The 23,401-nt window shown below is 40.6% G+C and overlaps 1 protein-coding gene across 1 annotated transcript; it reads left to right on the top strand.

Moving 5' to 3' along the window:
- Positions 1 to 697: 697 nt before the first annotated feature.
- rmp24 (ribonuclease MRP subunit p24) lies at positions 698 to 22,643 on the top strand. The gene is made up of 5 exons (XM_085445836.1): positions 698 to 1,035; positions 6,830 to 6,852; positions 7,960 to 8,180; positions 20,955 to 21,148; positions 21,452 to 22,643. Exons 1-5 carry the CDS (start codon positions 941 to 943, stop codon positions 21,636 to 21,638), a joined length of 720 nt encoding a protein of 239 aa, XP_085301962.1. The 5' UTR covers positions 698 to 940; the 3' UTR covers positions 21,639 to 22,643.
- Positions 22,644 to 23,401: the final 758 nt, after the last annotated feature.

The following is a 23,401-nucleotide window of genomic DNA, read 5'->3' as shown; positions in this document are numbered from 1 at the left end:
TAGTCTGTAACACAGTCAAATATATTCTCAAGTAATGTTCAAGCATGCCATTCAGCGTGTTAGTACGAGCAGCTCGGGAGCAGCTTGGGAGAACAAGAAAACAGAGACTGCTTTAGATTGTCTTCCCAAAGTGACTCAACTTTATTCACAAGTACAACAGTTTATATAGAGGGTAAAATTCATGAGACAGCAGATTATCAGTTTAAACCAGTACAGACCAAGATAAGGCAGCGTCTTCCTGCCCTTGGGTGAAGAAGCATCCTTTGTGTAGTTTATTAGTTCAGCTACAATTGTGATTATCTCAGCGACATATTTTCAAGGCACAAAACGAAGAGTTCTTACATTAGTGAAATCTGAAACAAACCATTTGGCCTTCAACAGGCGTCTAAAAGATTAAGAAACTAATGTAGCTGAGGGAGTGATCTCTGTGGTATTTCAACCTTGTACCAGCCTGTGATTCTCACACATCAATTCTTGGGTCAAAGAGAAAAATAACTAAAACAAAAGGGGCCTTATTGAATGACAGAGTTTTCCTGCATAATGTCACTATAAAACAATATCCAGTAAATGCTCCCATGGTACTAAAATACCTAACAGTCTTCTTCTTCTTTTTTTTTTTGCAATATCAAATGAGAGAATGGTGTTGAAATCAATACGCTCCGCCATGTGTTCCCTAACTACTCCGTTTCCCATAATCCAATGCAAGTAACGTCAGAATCTCGCGACCGGAGGTGGCTAACTGGAACGCTAGTTAGCTCAATGCAGACTTGATGAGAATTAGAATTTTCTACAGTCGTTCCGCTGCAGCTTCTCCAGTAGTGGAAAGGACGCCTGTCTAGTCTCCACTTTGTACTTGTTAAGCCGGCTAATCATTTACGGAGGAAGTTTTTATTTGCATTCGCAGGAGAGTTTCCGTTTTCTCACGTGCATCATCAGAAAAATGGAGATTTCTCCTGAGATAAAATCAAACAGCTTTCTGCTGGACGCTTCTCTGCTGTATAAGGATAGCTGCCCGGAGTTATCGCGCTTCTACATGTAAGATACTTCACTATAACCAAACACGAATACCACTTAAAAGTATATTTTACTTGCAGTCCTTTATTGTTGTGATGCTAGCAAGTGGACGCTAGGTGGAGGTGTTCGCCCAGTGTGACCGGGAAAGTTTCTAGCTCGACGATGATGTCAGGGAAAATTATGATTGTAGCCCCCATTATAGTTCCTTATTACTCAGGCTATAGTTTCGCAGTTATAAGGAACTATAGCTTTGTAACTGATGTCCTGTCAATCATTTTGGGATTGGTTGAGCTCTGACGTCTAACATATTAAGCCACTGTTTAATTCTCATTCTTTTTTCACACGTTAATTTAAATAAGAATGGGTTATGTGCTCGTGCTTTCATTGCTTTTTTATAACTTTTTGTGTTACAGTCACCTCGAGGATAATCGGATCACTGGTGGCTACAGTGAAACTGCAGAAACACATAATACAGTGAAGTCTAAAAATAAGATGTGGCTGCTGCTTACGTTGGTCTTTAGTGGTGCCTCAGGTGTCAATAGTGTTGAAGTTTTGGAGCATGAATTGTTGTACTTTTCCACTGAAGTTTAGCCTGCTGTAGTTCTTCTACAACAGTGACTTACTGTAGCTGGACATGAGCCCATGTGAGAGTCCCAGCCGTGGCTGCTTGTGTTTGTGGGCAAGTTTGCAATGCCTCAGTGATATTTTCAATTTAAATGAATTACAGTTTGGTGAAATGGTTTCAATTGGTGAGAACGAGACACCTTCCTAACAAGCTCTGAAATCAAAGCACAAGGAAGTAAACAAAGTGGTGGTGGTGGTGCAGACAGTCCCTCTAATCATCGGGTAAGAGAGCCAGGCAGTATGTAAGCCTCAGCCTCATCCTTGTATGGTTGGTAAACAAACCCAAACAGAGCCCTGATCCAGCATTCCCAAGGTGTCTTATTCTTTTTAGATTCCTGTAATTAAGTCTTTGAATTTTTACTCAGAATTAAACACATTAGTTATTATAGCCACTTTATGATTTTATTCATCATTTACAGTTCACTTCTTGAACTTCAAAATTTTGGTGTCTGATAGCCGTTCCAGACATTGGTGATTGCCGTGTTGTGGTGAAAGCTGGAAGTAATTTCAAGAGAAATCCTCTTAAGCCTTTGTCTGTATGTGTGTGTGTGTGCGCGCGCTCATGCATGCGCTCAGGCTGTGCCCACTTGCTGGTATACAGACTTTTCTTCTTTATTAGGGTTTAAATTGAGCATTAATGCATCTAAAATGTTTTAAAATGTGCATATGTGTGTGTAGGCTCTTTCCACAATCCTTAGACTGTGCATATATGTGTGGACTCCTGCGATTCGTGCATTAGTTGGGTTTCAGCCATGTCCCTGTGTCCTTTGGCTTGTCTTCTCTCTTACCTGAGCCAGGAAATTTGTGGGCAGAACCATGAATGGAAAGAAAAACAGAGGTTTTAATGGTGAAAACCCCAGTCCGGGTCGTTTTCCGGATGTGTGTGAACCCACTGCTGCTTTAATAACATTGATCTGTTCCCCAGATTCCCCGGCTATGATTAGCTGTGGTATTTGAGAACATTTTGAACACGTTTAACTCTGACCAGCTGTCCAGCAGGCAGGACACAAATCTAAATGTTTGGCTTTGTAACTCAGAGACCTCACTGGTTTTATGCCAAAGTGCCTGGCAGAGAAGACACAATGAACAGCCACTGCCAAAATGTACACTTAGCGCCATGAGCTAATTAAGTGATCCGAGTGATAATATGAGAGGCAGCATACAGGAAGGAACTCATGCTACGAATGAAAGCCTCAGACGCATGCTTTGAATGCACAACTGATCAAACCGTGCACCCGCAACAGGAGAGGAACTGAAAATATTTGAGTCGGCATACATTGGTGTACGTGATCAGAGTGCATTGATGTTCTGAATCCTGAGGAATTACGACCATGTCCATGTGTTCCTTTGGGGGTTTCCACTGTCTCCACTTTCTGCAGGCCAATGCGTCACTGGAGTGTTTGTTCTGTGGGTGCGCAATTACTCATACGCTCATACTCCGCATATTTGTAGGAGATGGTGCCTTCTGGCACAGTCTTCACCTTCTGCCAGGCCAATGACTGAATGAGTTAGTATGTATGTTTGCATGGGGCATTACACCTATTGTTGAATTCGATGTACAAGTACTTGGTGTGCTTATTGTGGCTCACGTTGTTGAATCAGTGAAGCTTTTTCCAGTAAGTTCGTAATCATAGTTGCGTGTCTGGTAACTAGACCTTGACTGGCTGTTCTGATTACCAAAACAAATATGCATGTCGTCTGCTGGACAAACAATTTGGAAACTTGTTTTGGTTTCTTGTTTTGTCTTTTATTGTCCTCACACAGGCCTCACATGGTTTTCAGTCTAGAAGTACAGCTGCAATTGCTGTGTGTTGGTTAATATTATTGGAACTCTTGAGTAATTAGTGTGGGAGAAATATATAGCAAAAGCAAGAGGGCTTCAAGGCATGATTGTTCCTTAATAACTTCTGATTGTTTTCTTCATTTTGGCTGTGACATACCACATTCCCAAAAGAAATCACCTACTTAGTCGGCCTAACAAACCTAATTCAGGACCAATGTAGTCAAAAGAAGGTTAATATTTCCATCTGCAGTAGTTTATATTTGGTGGCGTGGCTCTGTTTTGGGACCTCCCTGCCTCTCCATGTGAATATGTGGAGTGCATAAGGCAACTGAGTGTAGGCTGAGGTATCTTTTGATAGAATGCCCTATATCAGATTTACACGTAGATTTGTAGAAGGATATCAGCCACGTGTTGTCAGCTCACCCTGGGATCAACTTATATGCCACATTTGCAAAGTAAACAGAGAAATCTAACCCTCTTGTTTGCTAGCTTGAAGCAATGATTTTGTTGCCTTTTTTTGTTTTTTGTTCACCAGTTGACCTGCCAACAAAGCATTTTTGTTATTTTTATTTCAACTCATATCTGCCATTTCTTGATGTATGCTCTATCATCAAGGTAAGGAAAGGTAAGTCGATTCTGGTCATCTGGACACTGTTTTTAGCGGGAGAAAACGTCTTCAGTGTGGACCTCTTCAGCCTCTTCAGAGCCTCAGCCCCAGTAAGCTGTGTAGGCAGAGATCATCCTCACCGATCTTTGATGCCCACCCAGTCATTTCGTTCTAGAAGCAGGCCTGAAATATGACAAACCTCTCATTAAAAAAAAGAATTATCCAAAGGGCAAAGAATTAAAGGTTAATCCAGATATGCTTGGATTGCATTCTCTTAAGCCTCTTTTTCATTAGTACCTACTCAACTTGACTCCAATATGCGTAGGGCCATTACAGCAAGGAGGTCGAAAGTCCTCTGACATCATTTGTATACGACACAGGCTATATTTATTGCTTTTTTTCCAGACTCGGTTACCACGGTGTTGTTTTTTATGTAGCCATTTCCCTCATCGCTGCGTTTCAACAGTACCAGTTTTGATTTTTGTCACTCTTATGAGTGCTCGAGTAACTCCACTGACTAGCCAATGCTGATGGACGCCCATGGAACTCCGGGCAAGTGGCTACAAAAAAAATATTTGGTCCTAGGTATTACCACCTAATGGGAAACCATAAAAACAGAGTTGCGTCAAGCCAAGCCGAGCTATTGCTGACTGTCCTCACTGACCACTCGAGTGCTTAAGTCAAAAAGCTACATTTATTCAAAACACTTTATGAAGCTCACATCCAGAACCGATTCTAGAATCACCAGTTATCCTAACATGCATGTCTTTGGATTGCGGCATGAAGTTCAAATTCAACCATCCAGGAGATTTGAACCCAGTCTTCCTCCTGTAGGGCAGCATCACTAAGCATGGCATCGCTGTTTGTCACCACCTTTTAAAGGCCTTTTTCCCTCTTCCGTTCCCTTTATCCAACACTTGCCCTCATTTCCTCTCGTACTGTATCACTCCTGTTACATCTTCTCTCAGCAGGAGCAAATGATCCTCAGACTGAGAAGGACCTGCTGGCCTCTTTCGCTGTAAGGTCCAGGTGATGAATGAAACCATGTGAATCGGTGCTGTAGAGGGGCATACTTTCTAGACTATTTCAAGGACTGATTGTGAAGCTGCTACCTGTGCTAGGCCTTTGTGTCTAAATATCTGAATGAGTTACAATCTCCGGTGAAGGTTTTTCAAGACATGCCAGCGGCCCTGTTGTTTTCCCTGATGGTAGCAATAAAATATTCATAATGCTTTTCATTTCATGCTGCAGACAGCACTTCTGTCTATAATCACATTATTACCTTGTAGCCGACACATAATTTCCCCTCACTGCCCTACTGCATCCTCTAGCGCTTCGTTGATCTCCCAGCTGTCAGCAGTTCATCCGTAGGACGCGTATCTTCAGCGTTTATCGCCACAACCGAGCATGCACTTAAAAGGAGATGCATGACAAGTATGTTAATAAGATTTGCACACTGGAAGCAGTCTTTGCGGTGCAGCCTTTCGGAGAGCTGGCTCATTCAGGAAGCTGTGGTAAGGGAGAAAAAGATTCCCTAAAAACATTCCTCATCTCCGAACTTGAGTCATTCAGTTGTTTTTAGCAGGCTGGTTGTTGGAGGATTGTCTTTCATCTCATGCCAACAAAAAGCTCTTGCTTTTGTTATCAATATGTATACTGTATAGTGGTGATGTGAACTACCATGGGAAATGTAAATCAACTAACTTCCTGAAAAGGATTTTTTTTTTTTTTTTTAAATGTCAGCAGAGAATGATTAAATAGCTTTCCGAACAACTAACTGCATTTCTGGAATTGTTCAAGGTCCATGAGTCATTATCACTTCACAACAGAGTGACAATCCACCACATCGGCCTCATACAGTTTCTCTTCATTTCCTGTATTATCTGCTGACAGGTCGTCTATATAATCTGACAGCTTAATCCAGTCACTGATTATTAAATTGGGGGTAGTATCTAGAGACAGTGATTCAGACTGTGCAGTGACTGATGACAGATATGTTGCAAAGCCCACAGCGTGCTCAGCTGTATCTGAAATCATCCATCAGTACGATGCACCGTTTCACATATGGCGCAGTTGAGAATGCCGGCGGAGCGTATAAACAAACGTCTGCCACCAGACGCCGCGGCAAAGGCCCGTAGGTTAACTCCAGATTAAAGCCGACCCCGCGCGCCCTCCTCCCTTTCCATAAGCAGACAGCCCTATTTCTGTCTGTCCCTGACACACGTGCAGCCGGACAATAAATGTCCCTTTATCGATTTAAGCCCTGAGCTAATTTTAGTGTGGCTTAGTTGTGACTCAGTTAAAATATCTCATTGCGAGTGTTCCCAAAGCGGGGGCAGCCGCATGGGCGGTGAAGCCACTGAATTGGTTTGGAAAGCTGCCCCGTATTGTTTGGGAGAGACCAGTTTTTCCGGTTGCATGTTTTCCACTCCACATAATGGGAATAGATAGTCTTTTTTTCCCGTCCCCAAAAATTGTTTCCATCTTGTAATTTGTGTGTTTGCAAACATCTATTTTATGCAAATATGCAAGCAATAAACATATTTATTTCAATATTTTCCATCACACTGTCTCTTACCTTGTTTCTTTCACTGGTCCAGCGTTACAGGAGTTGTTGTGATGTAAATTGAGAGGAGCATTTCAGGATACATGCACGTTAAATGACAAATAAAGTATTTTAAAAATGCACATATACAAGATGTACATTATTAAAATGATGCCTCATGATCGTGTTGTTGTGTTTTGACATAAACTCGGTTATAATTGAAGTCTCAAACTCGTCTCCTCTTTCTCATTCCCAGGCAGGGGTCTTTGAAGGCTAACGGTAAGTTCACGGAGACGTGAGTCCTTGAACGAACTCCCGTTTCATTAAAATTTCTTCTTCCTGTTTCACTTTTGCATGTTTTCATCAGTTCTGCCCCAGAGTGTAATAAGCACGCACAGAATGCAGTAGTAAGTAGGACCTTGTCACTGGCTTGTCAAGGTTGATAAAACTCACTAAATCCTCCGCCAAATACTCAGAGGCAGCCAGCTGTCTCAAACAGACTGCCCAGTGGAATCAAACACCCACACGTAGACACTCACAGACACACAAACTCTCAGACCCATGCCAGCCGAAACCACATAAAACGGGAGTGGTGCCATTTAGTAAGACTCCTCAGACTTTTCTCCTTAAATAGCACAAAGACTCGTCCCAAACTAAGTAACGTGGTGTTTGTTTGGAGTTCTATTAAAATGATCACATTTTTCTATGGAAATAGAAATATCGACTATTAAATGATAATTCCAAGATCAAACTATCACCTTTCTGTTATAAATCTCATTTCCTCGTTGTTTAAATTGTAAGGGGCCAGTCTCACGCTTGCATATAGTATTGTGCAAAAACCTTGAGCTACCCCTCGCTTCTTTATATTTGGAAATGTTTGTACAATTCTAACGAGTCTGAAAGTCAATATCTGGTGTGATCTCCTTTATTCTTTAACACAACCTGAACTCTCTGAGATAGCTTTCATTTTTTTTAAGTAGTCTTCAGGAATAAAAACCAAAAAAACAACTAGTTATTGGCCAAAGAAAAACCTTGAAAGACCTTAAGCAAGCCTGGAGAACTATTGCTCAAGAGCACTTTCAAAATTCCAAGAAAATCTAGTTACTTGGAAGATAATGTAAGACAAAAAGGAGGGTGGCTCAAGACTTTCAATTCAATTTATTCAATTCAATATTTATATAGCGCCAAATCACAACAACAGTCGCCTCAAGGCGCTTTATATTGTAGTGTGGACCCTACAATAATACATACAGAGAAAAACCCAACAATCAAATGATCAAAAGACTTTTGTGCAGTACTGTCCATTTCAGCAATTTTTGGTTGTTTGATTGTTATTTTGTTCAAAAGATACGTTTTAGATTGTCTGTGTCTTTCATTTGCTTTCAGGACCTCTGAAACAAAAGTTCTCCAGTATGCTGCACAACACTGGGGTGTGTCCGTACTGTTGCCAGTGGCTCCACCCTGACAATCACCATGTGCGGCTGAGGCCCAAGCAGCGTCCATCAGCACGGGTGCAAAGTGTCCTGCTCAGGAAGGCCAGAGGCAAACGGCTCAGCCTGGTGCAGAAAAATCTGCTGTGCCGCTTCCAGAAGTCCTCGTCGGTACTGGTGAGAAGGCAAACAAACTACAAATCTAAGCACCTGATTATGTGTTTTACTGCACTGCAGCATATTGTTCAGGAGTACAATGGAAGTGACAATTCAAAACCAAGGCAACACAAGGTGCTTTACATAAAACATGCAGGGCCAAAGGAACATAAAAGAAAGGCACACATGTATTTACAAAGAATAAAAAATAAGATAGCACCAAACACAAGAGTAAACATCACGGACGAGTCCAGTGCAGTGCGAGATATAAAGAAATCTCTCCAAAAAAGGAAGCAACGCATGGCAAACATGGATTTAAAAGAGCAGAGCACACCTCTGGTTATGTCTGGGAGTTTGTTCTGGTTATATGATGCATGCTTCTCCGTGTTGAGTCTTTACTCGGTTTAACCAAGTAATCCCAGCTTTAAGGCTGAACAGTTTCCTCAGCTGTAGTGATGTTAAACTAAAGGTCAGTAGTTATTTTGTGATATGTGGGATAGCTGCTGATATGTGATTTATTTGTGAAATCTGTATTTTTTTAATTGTTGGTAATACGGCTGCTTCTGATAACCCGCCATATTCTAATGATTGTATTCTCTTAAATATCACTTGGACTTTAGTGTGGACTTGACTGCTTATTCTGTAGCTATTATTGACCTCAGAGCATAAATGAGCCAGGGGAGATCTACACTGCCCTGCCTCTCGCTTTTGTAGAGCGAGAGGCAGGGTACACCCTGGACAAGTCATCCGTCTGTCACAGGGCTAACACAGAGGGACAGACAACCGTTCATCCTCTCATTCACACCTACAGCCAATTTAGCATCACCGGGTTTCCTAACATGCATGTCTTAAGATTGCGGGAGGAAGCCAGAGTATCTGAAGAGAAACCTCACAGACACATGAAGTACAGGAAAACTCCACAAGAAAAGCAGAAGCCTGGATGCAAAAGAAAAAGAAGAAAAAGAATGATCAGTTTATTATAACTTAACTAGTCCTGCATTGTCTCATAATCTATTTTTTGAGCCATTTTTGCCATTTAAATCGATGAAGTCATTAGTATTCATTCCACAGAAAGTGTCTGGTATCATTATGGCGCTCCACTTACTGCTCCAGCCTTACAGTTGTCCCATTAGGCTTAACTGTAAGAGCTAATGTTGCTAGAGAGTGCTTTGTCAACATTCACTCTGTTCACCCCACAGTCCTCTCCCAAATTGTTATAGTGGTCCCCTTTGTCTGTCGTCTTAATGGATGGCACCAAGCAAGAATAAAATGTAAAAACAGATTTTGGCCAGCACACACCCACTCTACTGATAAACCCATTTAGATGAGGAAGCTAGTGATGGAGCATGCAGCTATAGGGTCATTTTCCCCAGCACCGGTGATAGCACTGAAGAGCCCCTCTAGCGATCTGACATCAGCCTAATGAAGAGCAGCTTTAGTGGAAATGCTGCTGCATCATTAAAATCTGGTCTGGTTCATTTAGTATGCAGGTATTCACGACACAAAGCACTTTGAACCCACTCTCCACTTTGTATCTGTTGACTCTGAGGGCTAAGAGGTAGATAGAGAATGAGAGCGGTAGCAGGATTAAAAAAAAAGAAAGATAGTGAGAGGAATAAATGCAGAATGAAGTTCGAAATATTAAAAGGGGCAAGAGGGAGAAAGGCAGGTAGATGAGGTGAAAGGAGTCAAATCATGGACTGCAAAAAGAGCTGGGACCTTGTGTTATAATTTCTAATGCAGCACTTCTACTTTTAAGGGCTGTTGTGAAGGTGAGATTGGGGGTCTGATAAAGAGATTTATCAGATCCTGGATCAAGGAAGGATACACAACATGATAGTAAGGTGAACAAGCTATACTTGCTATACTTGTTAGATAAAATAACAACAAAGAAATAAAGGGCTGGGCACAATGTCTGTGTAGGTTTCTGCGGTAGTGTCTGTGGTAGTCTTAGGAGCTTGAAAAGAACTATCACGCCATGTTAAAAAGCTCAAATCAAACTCAAGTCATGCTCAAACTGGTTTCTTTAACATGACAATTAGTTCACTGTATTTTAATGGCCTCCAAAGCCAGCGCATGGGTCGTGGGATCATGGATCTGCTGTCACACATGTGGTCCAATCAGTCCCAGACATCCTGTCCTTAAGCGTGTGTGGCTCCCCTGTTATTAAACTCGTAGCTAAACAGAACTATGCTGTGTGTTTTATACTGAAGGCCACTCTTAAAGACATTGAGCCGTGATTATTCACGTTTCCGCCGACTCATTTGTCAACAATCATCACGATGAACAGTGTGGATGTTTGTCCATCACATGACTTCCTCGTAAACCAATATGGCGCCAAGAATGTCCTCCAAGGTATTTTTAACCTCTGTTTTCATGGTCACTAGCCTGCCCAATGTTCAAAAGACAGCAAGTCAAGCCACACATGCGGGTCATGATAGACTTGTGCTCAGTAAAAGGGCGATAGCAAGCTGATATGCTTAAAATGCACATTGATAGAGTCGTGACGATAAGAGGTGGAATGTGAAAAGCTTCCTTTGCTTTTCCTCCTTGACACGACGCTGATGAAAAGAGCAAAGCAGCTCTGACAGGAAGAAGGGCTCAGCACGAGCTTGGATAAAAAGATTGGCATCCACTTGGTTTCATAGTTAGAGCATAAAAGGGGAATCATTATTTTATTATTTTCCAAATGCATGAAAAATAATCCACAGAATGAGAAATGAAATGTGTCACAGTGACCATTGAATTTGGCACCTGTTGTTGTTGTTGTTTCATTTTTTAATTGCTTCATTTCAGTGGGCCAGAGTCAAGTGTTATGGCTGTGTACACAGTATATTAGTCTCCTCTTACGGTCAGCCACGTAAGTCTGTTGTGTAAATTTACCTTTGTGTGTTTTTTTTATCTTGAGCAGGAGACAGGTGTTTATTTTAAACAACGTATGACTATTTGTAGATGCAAAGACTCATTTCTCTTGTGCGCTCATTTGTTTTCAGAAGCATCAGAACAGTTACGGGGCCTTTTTGTGGATGAGATTTGTTGTCAATAATGTCAATATTTTTATCGATCTTTTATAGTTTCATATTTGCATTTCTCTCACTTACCTGCATTTAGAAAGTCTTTGCACGAATTATCAGTTAAACTCTTTAACATTGAAGCAGTGTGAATAATCTTGAACATGCACGCTATATGCATGCTCCACCCTATATGCATGCTCCACCCTATATGCATGCTGCACCCTATATGCATGCTGCACCCTATGTGCATGCTCCACCCTATGTGCATGCTCCACCCTATGTGCATGCTTCACCCTATGTGCATGCTCCACCCTATGTGCATGCTGCACCCTATATGGATGCTGCACCCTGCTGTAATAGGTGCCATTTTCAATGCACATGCCTTAAAACAGTGTATTTTTGCAGTAAATTTAAAAGAGCAGCTTTTCTAGCTAAAATGTAAGCATGCAAACATCAGAAGGGACCACTGGACCAGTAAATACAAATTTATAGTCATGCACACAAGCGATTTGCAGCGTTTATACTCCAGGGTGTAAATCCCCTTGATTTCACACTGTATTGCTATTGCCGTTTGGTGTGTGTGTGTGTGTGTGTGTGTGTGTGTGTGCGCGCGTGCTGCCCTTATGGTGGGATGCCAGTGCATGACAGGCTTTCCTCAGCCCTGTGAAGTTGTCTTAGTGCTGCGATAAATCACTTTGTTTATGCGTGCTGAGCGGGTTATCCAGCAGTGGATCTGGGAATAGGTTGGATGCAGCGCCACAAAAGAGGCAGAGACCCTAAATGGAGCGAAGAATAGCCTATTGTCCTCCTGCATTCTTCTCTTCTTCCTCCTTGAGTTTAGTTTTAGACTTTCTATCAGAGTTGCTTGTCACAAGGAAAATGTATTCTGTGCTTTCATGTTTTTTCAGGTGATTAGTGCATGTCTGCATTAGGAAAAATATTTCTGTTGGTCCTTTTATTCATTCTCATTCAGTTCGTTTTCAGAATACAAGATGAACCAGATATGAAGGAGCAAAGTGACAGACCATAGGTCGTTCTGTTTTTGGCACATTACACACAGAGCCATCTTTCTGATGCGACTCAAATCTGTGATTTATTTTTTAAGTCACCACTTCTTCTTGACCTCACTGACCAGCTCTCATTCTAGTACCTTTACACACTCCAGTCTCTCTTGTTACTTCTCTCTTAAGTTCTATCTCAGCTCATCTACCCGACCACAATCTGACCTCTCACATTATGCTTTCTCCATTTCTCCTTCCTTTCTTGGCCATGTCTTCACCACATTTCGCTTTCATTTATCTTTAGTGGAAAATGTGCCGCTTGAGGCCATGACAGGAAACAGGAGGCAGCGATGTCTAGCTGGTGTTTTGCCTGTTTGCTGTCAGGGAGCAGAAAAGGTTCCGCTGAGGGGGAGCAGGATTACAAGAGGGGAAAAAATATTGGGAAAGACAGATGATTAGAGATGAAAGCATTTTTTCGATACAAACAGAGGAGTCACAGTGGGAGGTGGAAACACTCACTCTTGTGCCACGTGTGTGGGTATTTAAGTAAAGCATTTGAAATATGTTAACATCTACATACTGTACGTAGCAATGGCAGGAGTCACGGGAAACTGATGCCAGCTGAACTGACATCCTTGAAGAGCAAACGAAAACCAAAATATGCATAATGTAACATACAGTTTAATTATTTTAAGCATCCACACTTTCTTCTCTCCACTGTCATCATGTCTGTAGTTGAGTAGACATGCGGGATAAACCCCATATAGAGAACTTAAAGTGGTACCACTGCAGCATGTCATCTCTCAATTAACGTCTTGATGCAACTATTAAAAAGTCTGCTTTGGAACTTGGCGTTCCCTCTGTTCGGCTTTCGCATCCTCACTCACCAGCATTTGAATCATACGCTTTCTGAAATTGAATCTGTCAGCACGTGTGTGCATTAATGGCATTCGCTGCATGTCTTCTGTAAAGCCAAGTACGGGCCATTCGTCATCTCTATAATAATCAGGGCAGAGTTCTAAATCCAGATCTGTCTCTGGGCTCTTTTCTTTATTCCTCAGCCTCAAAACTTCACCTGTGTTTTGAACAGCCTGATGGGTGGAGATATATCTCCAAGGTAAAGATTTTTGTAAATTTAAATGCAGACTGTACTCTGTGGTTGTGTTTGTTTGTTTGTTTGTTTTAAACTTACAAATGCAGACAGCTCTAGGTCATCAAATGTTGCTATTGTATTCTCAAACTACTCAGAACTGCATGATTTTATAAATATATTAAAAGTATGTAGTGCCTGGTTTGCATAAACTTCAACAGATAATGTCTGAGGGACTTTGACAAGTATTTCTGTCACTTTTTTTTATTATTATTATTTATTCAGAGCTCTTTTTGAATGTTGGCTGCCTTTTCTTCTGTTCTCTGTCTCTCATGCTGCTTTAATAATATTGTGTTCTGGGCTGTTGGTAGGCCTGCCCATGACTGATGGTGTTCCATTATGTGTTTTTATATCCAGCTATGCTTTTATTGCATTAGCAGTATGTTTGGGATACCTGGATTTAAAGGGATCATGTATTGTTGGAACATGGGAGTCGTTGCCAATTAGATCCTTTCCAGGTGGTTTTTCATGGTCTAGCAAACTCTGACGGTACTTTTCTGTTTTCATAATTCTTGTTTTGACAAGATGTCCAACACCACTGGCTCAAACGCAGCCCCAAGCCATGACAGAGCCTCCACCATGTGTTTATAGATGGCTGTAGACACTCACTGTTGTACGTCTCTCATAACCAGTGTTGGGCAAGTTACTTTGAAAAAGTCATTAATTATAGTTACTAGTTACTTCTTCAAAAGAAAAACCTGAGTTACAAGATACAAGTAATTAATTACTTGAAAAGTAACTATTGCTTTACTTGAAAAATGAGGGTATAATTGGCCATTTTTGACTACTTTTGATTTTCCCTCTACATTTCACCTTTAAAAACTATTTACTTTGTCAGCTTCAACCGTCTGTTTGTTGAAAAATAGTAACGCGACCGCACCGCATTGTCTTGTTAGTAACGGTAGCGGCCTTGTAAAGATAGGTATAGTAATTAGTTAGATTACTCATTACTGAAAAAAGTAACGCCGTTAGTAATGCCATTACTTGTAACGCTGTTATTCCCATCACTGCTCATAACCACCTCCCTACAAGAGCTTTTCTTTTATACATATAAACAAAAAGAAAAGGATTACAGATGATCTGTACATTCAGGGTAATTAGCCCGTACCTTTAAGGCTGTGAAATAAAAGGAAAAAAGAAGGAAAAAGGGAAATGAAGAGAAGCAAAAACGAGAAATATAAACATTTGTATGATATTTCCCAAAGAAACATAATCGCTGCAAAATAATCCCATTCATTTACTGACTACAATTCAAAAATTTCAAGTTAGGATTCATCACTCCATCAGATCTGTTGCCACTGATTTTCAGTCCAGTTCTTGTGTCATTTGTCATACCTCAGCCTTCTCTCCTTGTTCCCCTTTCTCCAGAATGGCTTCTTGACAGCCACTCTTCCACTGAGACCATTTCCAATCCGGGTTGAGGTAGTAGATAGATTTAAGTGAATGTCCAGATGGATCTCTCAGGTCCTGTGACACGTTTGCTGGATTTTTTCTGTCAGCACACACTGCACACCGTGCCCAGATTTTCATTTTTGCCATGTGTTTTTGTGACGGGATGATAGTGCCTAAAACTACAATTTGGGTTCTCTGCTGTGTGTTATGTGTAGATGCAACATTGGGCTGTCCCTTGAGTTAGCTGCTTGTGTTAAAGATTCACAGGTCAGTGTTAAGTGGCTTCATGAATAAGAAAACAGTCCTCTTAGAAAAACAACAAATGTCTAAAGAAAAGCTTTGAAAGACGCTCGAAAGCCTGCAGAACTATTGTTTAAGACCACTTTAAAAGTTACAAGAAAGTCTGGCACCTTGGAAGCAAAATATAAATAAATCAGGCATGCCTCAAGACTTTATACATTACTGTAGTTTTTTTTCCTCTCCATATCTAAAAGAACCTGCAAACACTTTTCACTCTGGAGTATTAGAAATCAGATTAGCATAGGCAGCAGATGTTGATAAAAACTCACATGGGAGTTATTATGAAGAATTAGAATGTTGTTTTTTTTTCTTTATCTAATCTGGCTGACTGGAAATAAGTTTGTTGAGGACTGCGGGTAAACCATCATTTCACGTCTTTGAAGCTGTTTCCCGGCGTTTGCTGTTTTTGGCTCTTGAGGCTGACCGGCTTGTGCGACGCAGGACAAAATGTGACCTTTATCACTGACAAGAGAGCGAGAAAGAAAGAGAGAAACAGATATGTTTTTATGGCAGCATGCAGGAGATCTGCATTCAGATCAGGTGTCTGTGTATTTACCAGCCTGCCTGCCTCCAGACAGTGTGACTAAGTGGCTGCATGCACCCAATCACAGAGCAAGGCCATGGCGAGAGGAAAGTTTATACTTCTTGCCTCGTATTGATCCCCAACTGCTCTTCTGCTTTCAGCTTTATTGCGTTGTATTGATGCGGTCTCGAATGACTTTCACACACAGCGTATGTGGATAATCATACTTTGATGTTCACAAAAACAGAACCATCTCATCACACGATAGACATTTAGCACTGATAAACAATTATATGACTTATATTTCTACTTTAGGAGTCCTAACAGACGCTTCATTCTGTGACTCACTCTGCTACTCTACTCATCTTCCTCCTCTTGGGCAGTATTGCACTGCTGAGGTCAGATTAATCAACCAAAGCTGACCTCTGACAGCAGAGAGAAAGCTAGGAAGGGAGGTATTTATGGAGCAGAGGCTATTATTAGCAGGAAAGGTCCATCTGCAGAATTGATGTGTGTGTGTGTGTGTGTGTGTGTGTGTGTGTGTGTGTGTGTGTGTGTGTGTGTGTGTGTGTGTGTGTGTGTGTGTGTGTGTGTGTGTGTCAACAATGTTGACTGCAAACAATGTTGACTACTTATAATCATGAAAATGAGCAATTGCAAAGTGCAGGAATGTTTGTCGTATGCTGGGAGAGAAGTACAGTATGCTCTGGAAGAGAAAATAAAAGTTCTGGCCGATTATTTGATTCGATTTTTTGTTTTAGACTCAGAGAATGTTAAACTCTGTTCTCATTTGTCACAGTATTGGGTTACACACAACAGTCAGCTTGCCAGAGATTGAACTACAAGAATTACAGCTGCAGGATCTCATTGATCTCAGGTTATTTAAATTGAAAGTTTTCACCTTTGTGAACTATCTAACAGTCTATTTGCTCATTTAAAGTTCAAACCATTACACCGTTCGTAACTTAGACCTGCGTTCTTTCGTTCAGGAAGTCGTGCATTAATCTATGACTTGAGCTTTATTATTTTTACATGCAGAAAGAGCCGCTGCAAGACTGCACAGTTTAGAGGCAATTACACACTCCTGGCATTAAAATCATGGCATGAAATTGAACGGGAACCTTACTTTCTGCAAAAAAATAAATAAATAAAATGCTTAATATCCCTTGGGGTGTATATAGGTGGTTGTTTATCCGCATTAGCCTTATGCTTGGTTGGCCAATGCGCTGGTTTGTCTGCTGCCAGAATGCCAAGATGAGGAAATCAGATCTCTCTCTGCCACCGATTCACGTGTGGCTCTGCAAGTGCATACGCCGCATGTCGAAGGATTAGCGTAAATTAAACAGGTACACGTGACTAGGATTGCGTTTTAGGTTGTCATGATTTCTTATCACTATGCAACAACCTTACCGTCACTGTCGTCTGAGAGTGGACAGCGTCATTTCCTAGGCACTTTCCAGTTGCTGATTAGCATCTCCGCTGTGCACTTACATGCACACACTTTTTTATTAGGGAAAGATTTTTAGATCCTGTCATATCAGCGCTTCATTCGAGCTGGCTAATGACAGCGAGGCCAGGAGAGGATAAACAGCATGAGGTCATCCTAGTTGTAAACATCCATCTGCAACCAGCTGTCTCTCTGTGTTTGATCTAGCCCACCATTAACTATGTGCACCCCTCCCTCCCCTGGAGTAATCATTTGAAGAAATCATAGTCGTCAAAAGTTGAAACACGAAAATCTGCGCTGTCACCTAAATGTCTCCAGCTCTTATTACTTACAGCATGTGTTACAATTGAAGCTATATCATCTATAACAGAACAGCAATTAGTTTTCTGCTTAATGATATACCCCCATACCCCCTGTTATGATTTGGTTAGATAAAAATTTAATGATGTATGGGAAGAAATTGTTTGATCATTGCAGAAACAGGAAGTGGTGATGGAAAGATTATATGAAAGTGCAATAAAGCAAACGGTACGCATCACAACATTTATGTAAGTGGATAGGAGGAGGTTAAAACTGGAACTATCCACATTGAATTTGGCGGTTTCACATCCCGTAACTCAAACACGATTGGAGGTCACTGCCAGGAATCTGCCAAAACTTACAACCCTCTATTCAAGTGCATCACAGTAATGATGCAACTGCATGCAAGGAGTGTTTATGAACTATTTTACATTGCTGCAAAAAAACTATGTTATTTAAAAAGTCAGTTACTCCAACTCCAACCAAATATTGTTTTCAGTGGTTTGTGCCATGCAAATATTTTAACTGTGAAAACGAAATTCATAACTAATCAGATCTAATCTGTTTGGCCTGAGGGGAAAAAGCAGGATGGATTCTTCCTGCAAAACTAATATAACTATTTTATCCATTTGTCTAAAATGTCTCTATGTGACCAGAAACTAGTTCCAGTATAACATCTTTATACACCTGCACCTTTTTAATATTAGTGCATTACTTTGCTTATAGATACTCCAGACTTTGTGTGCCTACTTTACTGAACAGCACCAGTTATTCCAAGTTTGGAATACTTTGTTTGAGGAAAGGTTTTTTTTTTCACTGTTGAATGTCCTCTCTCAGCTGAATGTGCCTTTCTACATTTATTTTAGACTCCTTATAAGATAACTGCAGTTTAGGAGATATCCATCCATCTATCCATCGAGGGCTGGAGCCTGTCTGAGCTGTCATACAGCAGGAGGTGGCGTACACTCAGAAGAGGTCACCAGTGCATCACAGGGCTACTCAAAAACCATCAATAATAAAATCTTCATATTCAAACCACATACAATGCATAGATTAGAAATTCCACATTTCTAAAATACTGACCCAAGATAACTTCTTAAAAGGCAGCCAGTTATGCCTTTCCTTATTTTTGTGTCCTACATGTACTGCTACAATGGTGAGTGCTCATACTAAACATGGATTAATGTTTCAATTAGTGAGCACACGCACAACGCATGTGCTTTGCCTCATCTCGGGGTACAGAGTTATATCTAAGCACAGTTGACGTCAGATTTAAACCTTCAGTTTGCAAGAGGCAGCCAGTCAGAAGAAAGGTGGCTTAAAGGCCAGAGGAAACTACCTAAAATGTCTTATTTCAATCAGATCCAGCCCGTCATGTCAATCAGATGACGTGATGGGCCACACCAAGCACATTTATTTAAACAGAAATAATGATTATAGTGCACTATTATTGTGCTTTATTAATTGCTGCATGTTAGGTGTGTTTATGCAAAGCTACTCCTGTTCAGTACAGGTTTTTTATTTATATTATTTTTTATTTTTGCTTGAACACAAAATTCTTTGTGGTTTGAATCTGTTTCACGTTACATCTAGAGTACAAGTAAATAATAAACAGCATTTAAATTATCAGTTATTCAGCAGTATTTACTAAATGCAAGTGTTCTGAGTTTGGATCTTTTGTTAACAAATAGACTTAATCAAAAGATCTTGCATGCACTAGTAACACTGCGATCCATCCTCTAGAGAAAGTCTGGGGTTATTTAGTCCATCTGCTTCACAGAGCATTGGTCAGTCCTCATTGAGCCACACCCCTATGCACAGATGGGTGGGTCAGTTGCTTGGCTTTGTCACTATAAAGCGGGACTGGCAGGCTCCTTTAGTAAACACTTCTCTAACGGTGCGGTAAAAACGAAGAGGAACCCAGAACTAAGTGCTGGTTCACTGAAACCCAACTCTCCAACACTCGGCAGTAGACACCTGTCAGAATCTGAAATGGCTACATTTGTGTCGGTGAGTTTTCCATCTCCTCAGCATTCAGGACTGTCAACAGTTTGGCTCAGATTTGCTGACCTCTGCAGCGGTGGTCTGTTCAAACCAGTTCTAATGTTGTGGCAACTCTGGATAGCTTCTGTCACTACTGGGATTTTTTTATGCTTAGATTTTGGAGGGATATTGAGGTTTTATTGAACACTGTGCACTGCATTTGCTACTTTAAATAAAGTTTTACTTAAGAGGAAAAAAAGTGTAAATGGCTCTTCTGTTCAAGATTTTTATTTTTCCTGTGCTGGAGTTAGCTGAAGTTATTTGACATTTGTTAAAACAGCAGAAAAAAATGGCATATCTTATAATTATAGCAGGGTCATGATGCTGGGATGATTTTCTATATTGTTACCATCACTCAGTTCATTCTGTGGTGTCTTATAATGGGCTGCAATTGATAAGAAGTCCTGCCTAATACTGAAGAGTATATATAAAGTAATTGTGGCTTACAATAGCAGTCAGTTGTTTTGTTTTTTATCTGTTTGTCCGAGTCACATTATGATTCCATAACTTATTTGATTAATCATTGATGGTTTATTAACAGCCTGTGTGCACACCATGACATGTACTGCTGTTTCATGCACCATTTCACTTGGACACACAGTCATAGGCCAAGAGTTATTATGCATGTTGTCTTAAATTGCAAGGATCTCCTGACCTGTAGTTCTACCTTGCAACTTTCCTGCTACTTGTTTTGCCTTACATGGAGTTTATATTTTATTTGAATGCAGTGTGTCTTATTTTGAATTACATAAAACAGTAGGCTCAGCTCAAGCATCAGAGAAGTTGTAGGGGAAAAAATGTTATAGAGTTAAACTAGAAAGAACTAGCCAACAGCTCTGATAGCATCTGCGAATCATGCACAGCTACACCTTTAAATCACAGAATAAGAATATGAAGCTGAATGTGAGCATGGTACATCTAATTTATTGATTAGTACAGTTTTGTTTTTCTTGAGCACAAAGTTCTGCGAGTCTTTGATCTGTTACCCGTTGTAACCTTTCCACATTGCAGTGTACCCTGAATAGGCGAAATTGCATGGCAACAGCCCCACCTTGCCGTCTCATAGGCTGAACACATTGTTTTCCCATCCTGCTTCAAGCAGTCCAACTATTTTCATGTCTGCAATGTTCATTGGTAAAATTATCTTTGGCACAGCCAGTGGGAAGAGCCTCAGCTGTTAAGTGAATCTCCTGTCATTAGTAAGCTTCCTCTACCTCATTGTAAACTTTTCCTCAGCTTTGAGATGTCAGTACGTGTCCCTGACATCTGTGAGGCTTGCGGGTTGGCCTGCGTCACCTGTGGCATGTGCACCATTTTTATTACAGCTAGTCAGGCCCAAGTCCACACCAAACTGTTGTGCGTCCCAGAGAAAGCCATTAAACTGTGGAAATGGTGAGTTTTGATGAAAAATAATAGCTAGAATGACAAAAAGCTTCACCTTCCTCTCTAGGATTTACATAATTTGTTGAAATTATACACAAGAAGTTTCAACGGATTTCCTTCCAAGTACTCCTCTGGGGATGCCATGTATGCCTTCACCTCAAAACCTCATTGTGTATGAGCGCAGTGTAGACGCAGAGCATGCATTATTAATGGATATGTTCCTTTCCTTCTCCTTATCCCAGATGGCCACCTGCCATGCCTGCAATAAGACATCCAGGTACAAGGGGGTGAACAGGGATTTTATAGCTACCTTCGCTAAGACCCACAACACACCAGGGAGTGCTGGCAAGCACAAAACCCCACAGTCAACCAGCAGATCCAGCATGAATGCCCACAAGACTCCTGGCAAGGACAGGGCGCCTGCTCATACACCGAGGTAAGTTTATTTTGGTTTGCTGTTACTAATATGCGCAGAGCCAAAAGTTTAGTTACAGCCTTGCTTGATTAAACTTAGTTGGTTCTGCAGACATATGAGACAGTGATGTGTCAGGCATGTTGGGATTTGAGTGATTGAGTTTCTATTAAGTCAGCATTAAGGGAACAAGATGTGCGGGCGGCACGTGTTGGTTCCACGTTTTTCGGATCGTGTCGCTGGTGATAGCTTGCTTTTAACATTTCCTGCTAACCAACAAAATCTTAAGTTACTGTAACTCTTAACTGAACTCTTCCTTCTCGCTAGATTCTCCTCCTCCTCCTCCACCTCCACCTCCACTACTACCACTTCAGGATCAGGCTCAGGCTCAGCTTCCTCCAAGCCTCCTAAAATTAGAAACTGGTTTGTCCGACATCTAAGCAAGATTCTCCAGCGAGAGGACAACCAGGGCACCAAGAAGGGGGGCTTGAAAGATTTTCTCTCCTCACTTTGAGCATCTTAAGATTATATGCGCTTTATCTTTGTGAATACTCTTAAAAAACAAAGAAATGGGAGGAGGCCCGTGTCGTAATCTGTGTAATCCAGAGCATCAGAACTTGAGAAACTAGTTGAGTTTCCAAGCCAGTGAAAAGGCACACAGTTTGTCCAACAGCGCGACAGTTGCTGGGCGGATTGGAGCGGCGCTCCTAGAATCCTGAATTGTAACCGGGGGCACCGAGGTCGCTATTTCAGCTGTCAGTCAGTTTCTGCATCTTCTGCACAGTCAGAAAGATGGGCGGACTTCTTTTCATCTAATTTAACACATCCCCCGTTTGTAAACTCCCGAACTGTGGATGTTGAAGGATTATAAAGTATTTATTTATCAAATTGCCGAAGCATCACAGGAAATCCGGCTTTTCTCTGTGGTGGCATTTGTGGCATGACGAGCTGGTTTACATATATATTTTCTCCATTTTCTAATGTTACAAAAATAGATTTATATAGAAAATATATACCTTTAACTACAATTCATGCTATTTGATGTTCAAACTTTTGTATTTGATTTATTTACTTATTTCAGCTTTCAGTTCTCTCCAGTGGGAACATTTTTCTGTTTTTGTTTTTTTTTTATTACAAAGTTGAAATATAGAAGTGATAAATGTAAATATCTCATTGTTACATATTTGTAAATGCATACAAATCAATCACCAATGAAAATATTAGATTATCATTCAGAATGGGACTCACCAGTCACTGTTTACAATGAAAAGGCACATCTGCCAAACATCTGTAGACTTACAATTAGTGTCATCTAAACTTTACATTTTCTTTTGATACTTTCTTTGGCTACATGCTTTTGCACCATTGCTCTATTAAATATGACTTGTGTGTTTTTTGTAATGTCTGATTACTTACGGTTGTAGATTAGCTGTTCAGTGAACACACATTTGTTTAAATCCTGAAATACCTCACATTTATATTTCACTGTGAAATACCTGAAATAAAACTGTGACTTTCAGTCTGTGAAAGTAGGCTCTTTACTTTGTTGCTCTGTTTACTGCTGCTTTTATGTACTGTCTGCTGATAAATGCACATATTATATGACTATATATTTGGTATTCAGTATGCAATATCAGTTCTTGCCTACAATCTAGAAACTGAGCAATGTTTAAGACACTAAGATGTGGCTGCAAGAAAAGTGTGATCAATAACTTTAGAAAAATTAGCTTAAAAAAAAAGAAATAAATACACTCATCAGCCACTTTATTAGGTACACCTTGCTAGTGCCAGGTTGGATACTCTTTGGATATTTTCTCCTTTTCAGGTTATTGTCAGTAAACTCTTCTGTGGGAAAATACGAGTGGATCGGAAGCTTCTGACATATGCCATCATGTCCTCTTGAACATGTCTATATGCCTAAATGCAGTTTTAAAAGAATGTATTTATAGAGATCTTTAATGCCCTCATGGGGGAAAAGGCTTTGCAGACACTAGTCCGACGTAATATATATATTTAAAACTTAGATCCAAATGAACTCCGATGTCACCATGACTCAAATTATTCAAAATGTATTTAATAACGCAATAAGCAGATTGGAGCCATCTGAATCTATTACTAATTTTTAGGAAAGCCAAACCTTTACCTTCAAATGGAAGCATTTGAAACGCAACATGCATGAAAAGATGCTAAAGGCGCACGCTGATGGTTTGTTCCGTTGATGTTAAAGGTCACTTAAACGAGGCACAGATGATCTAAAACATACAGTGACATTTTGTT

Source organism: Copadichromis virginalis, linkage group LG22 (genome assembly GCF_057382275.1).
Source record: "Copadichromis virginalis isolate Kocher_CV1m ecotype Utaka linkage group LG22, C_Virginalis_male_GT1.1, whole genome shotgun sequence".
NCBI classification, from domain to species: Eukaryota; Metazoa; Chordata; class Actinopteri; order Cichliformes; family Cichlidae; genus Copadichromis; species Copadichromis virginalis.
Note: the sequence above shows the minus strand (reverse complement) of the source record. Positions and strands in the feature narration are given on the sequence as shown.

Coding starts and splice junctions, on each gene's coding strand:
- rmp24 (XM_085445836.1), top strand. CDS start 941: ATGGAGATTTCTCCTGAGATAAAATCAAACAGCTTTCTGCTGGACGCT. Junction 8,181..20,954: donor AGAAGTCCTCGTCGGTACTG/GTGAGAAGGCAA, acceptor TCCTTATCCCAG/ATGGCCACCTGCCATGCCTG. Junction 21,149..21,451: donor GCGCCTGCTCATACACCGAG/GTAAGTTTATTT, acceptor CCTTCTCGCTAG/ATTCTCCTCCTCCTCCTCCA.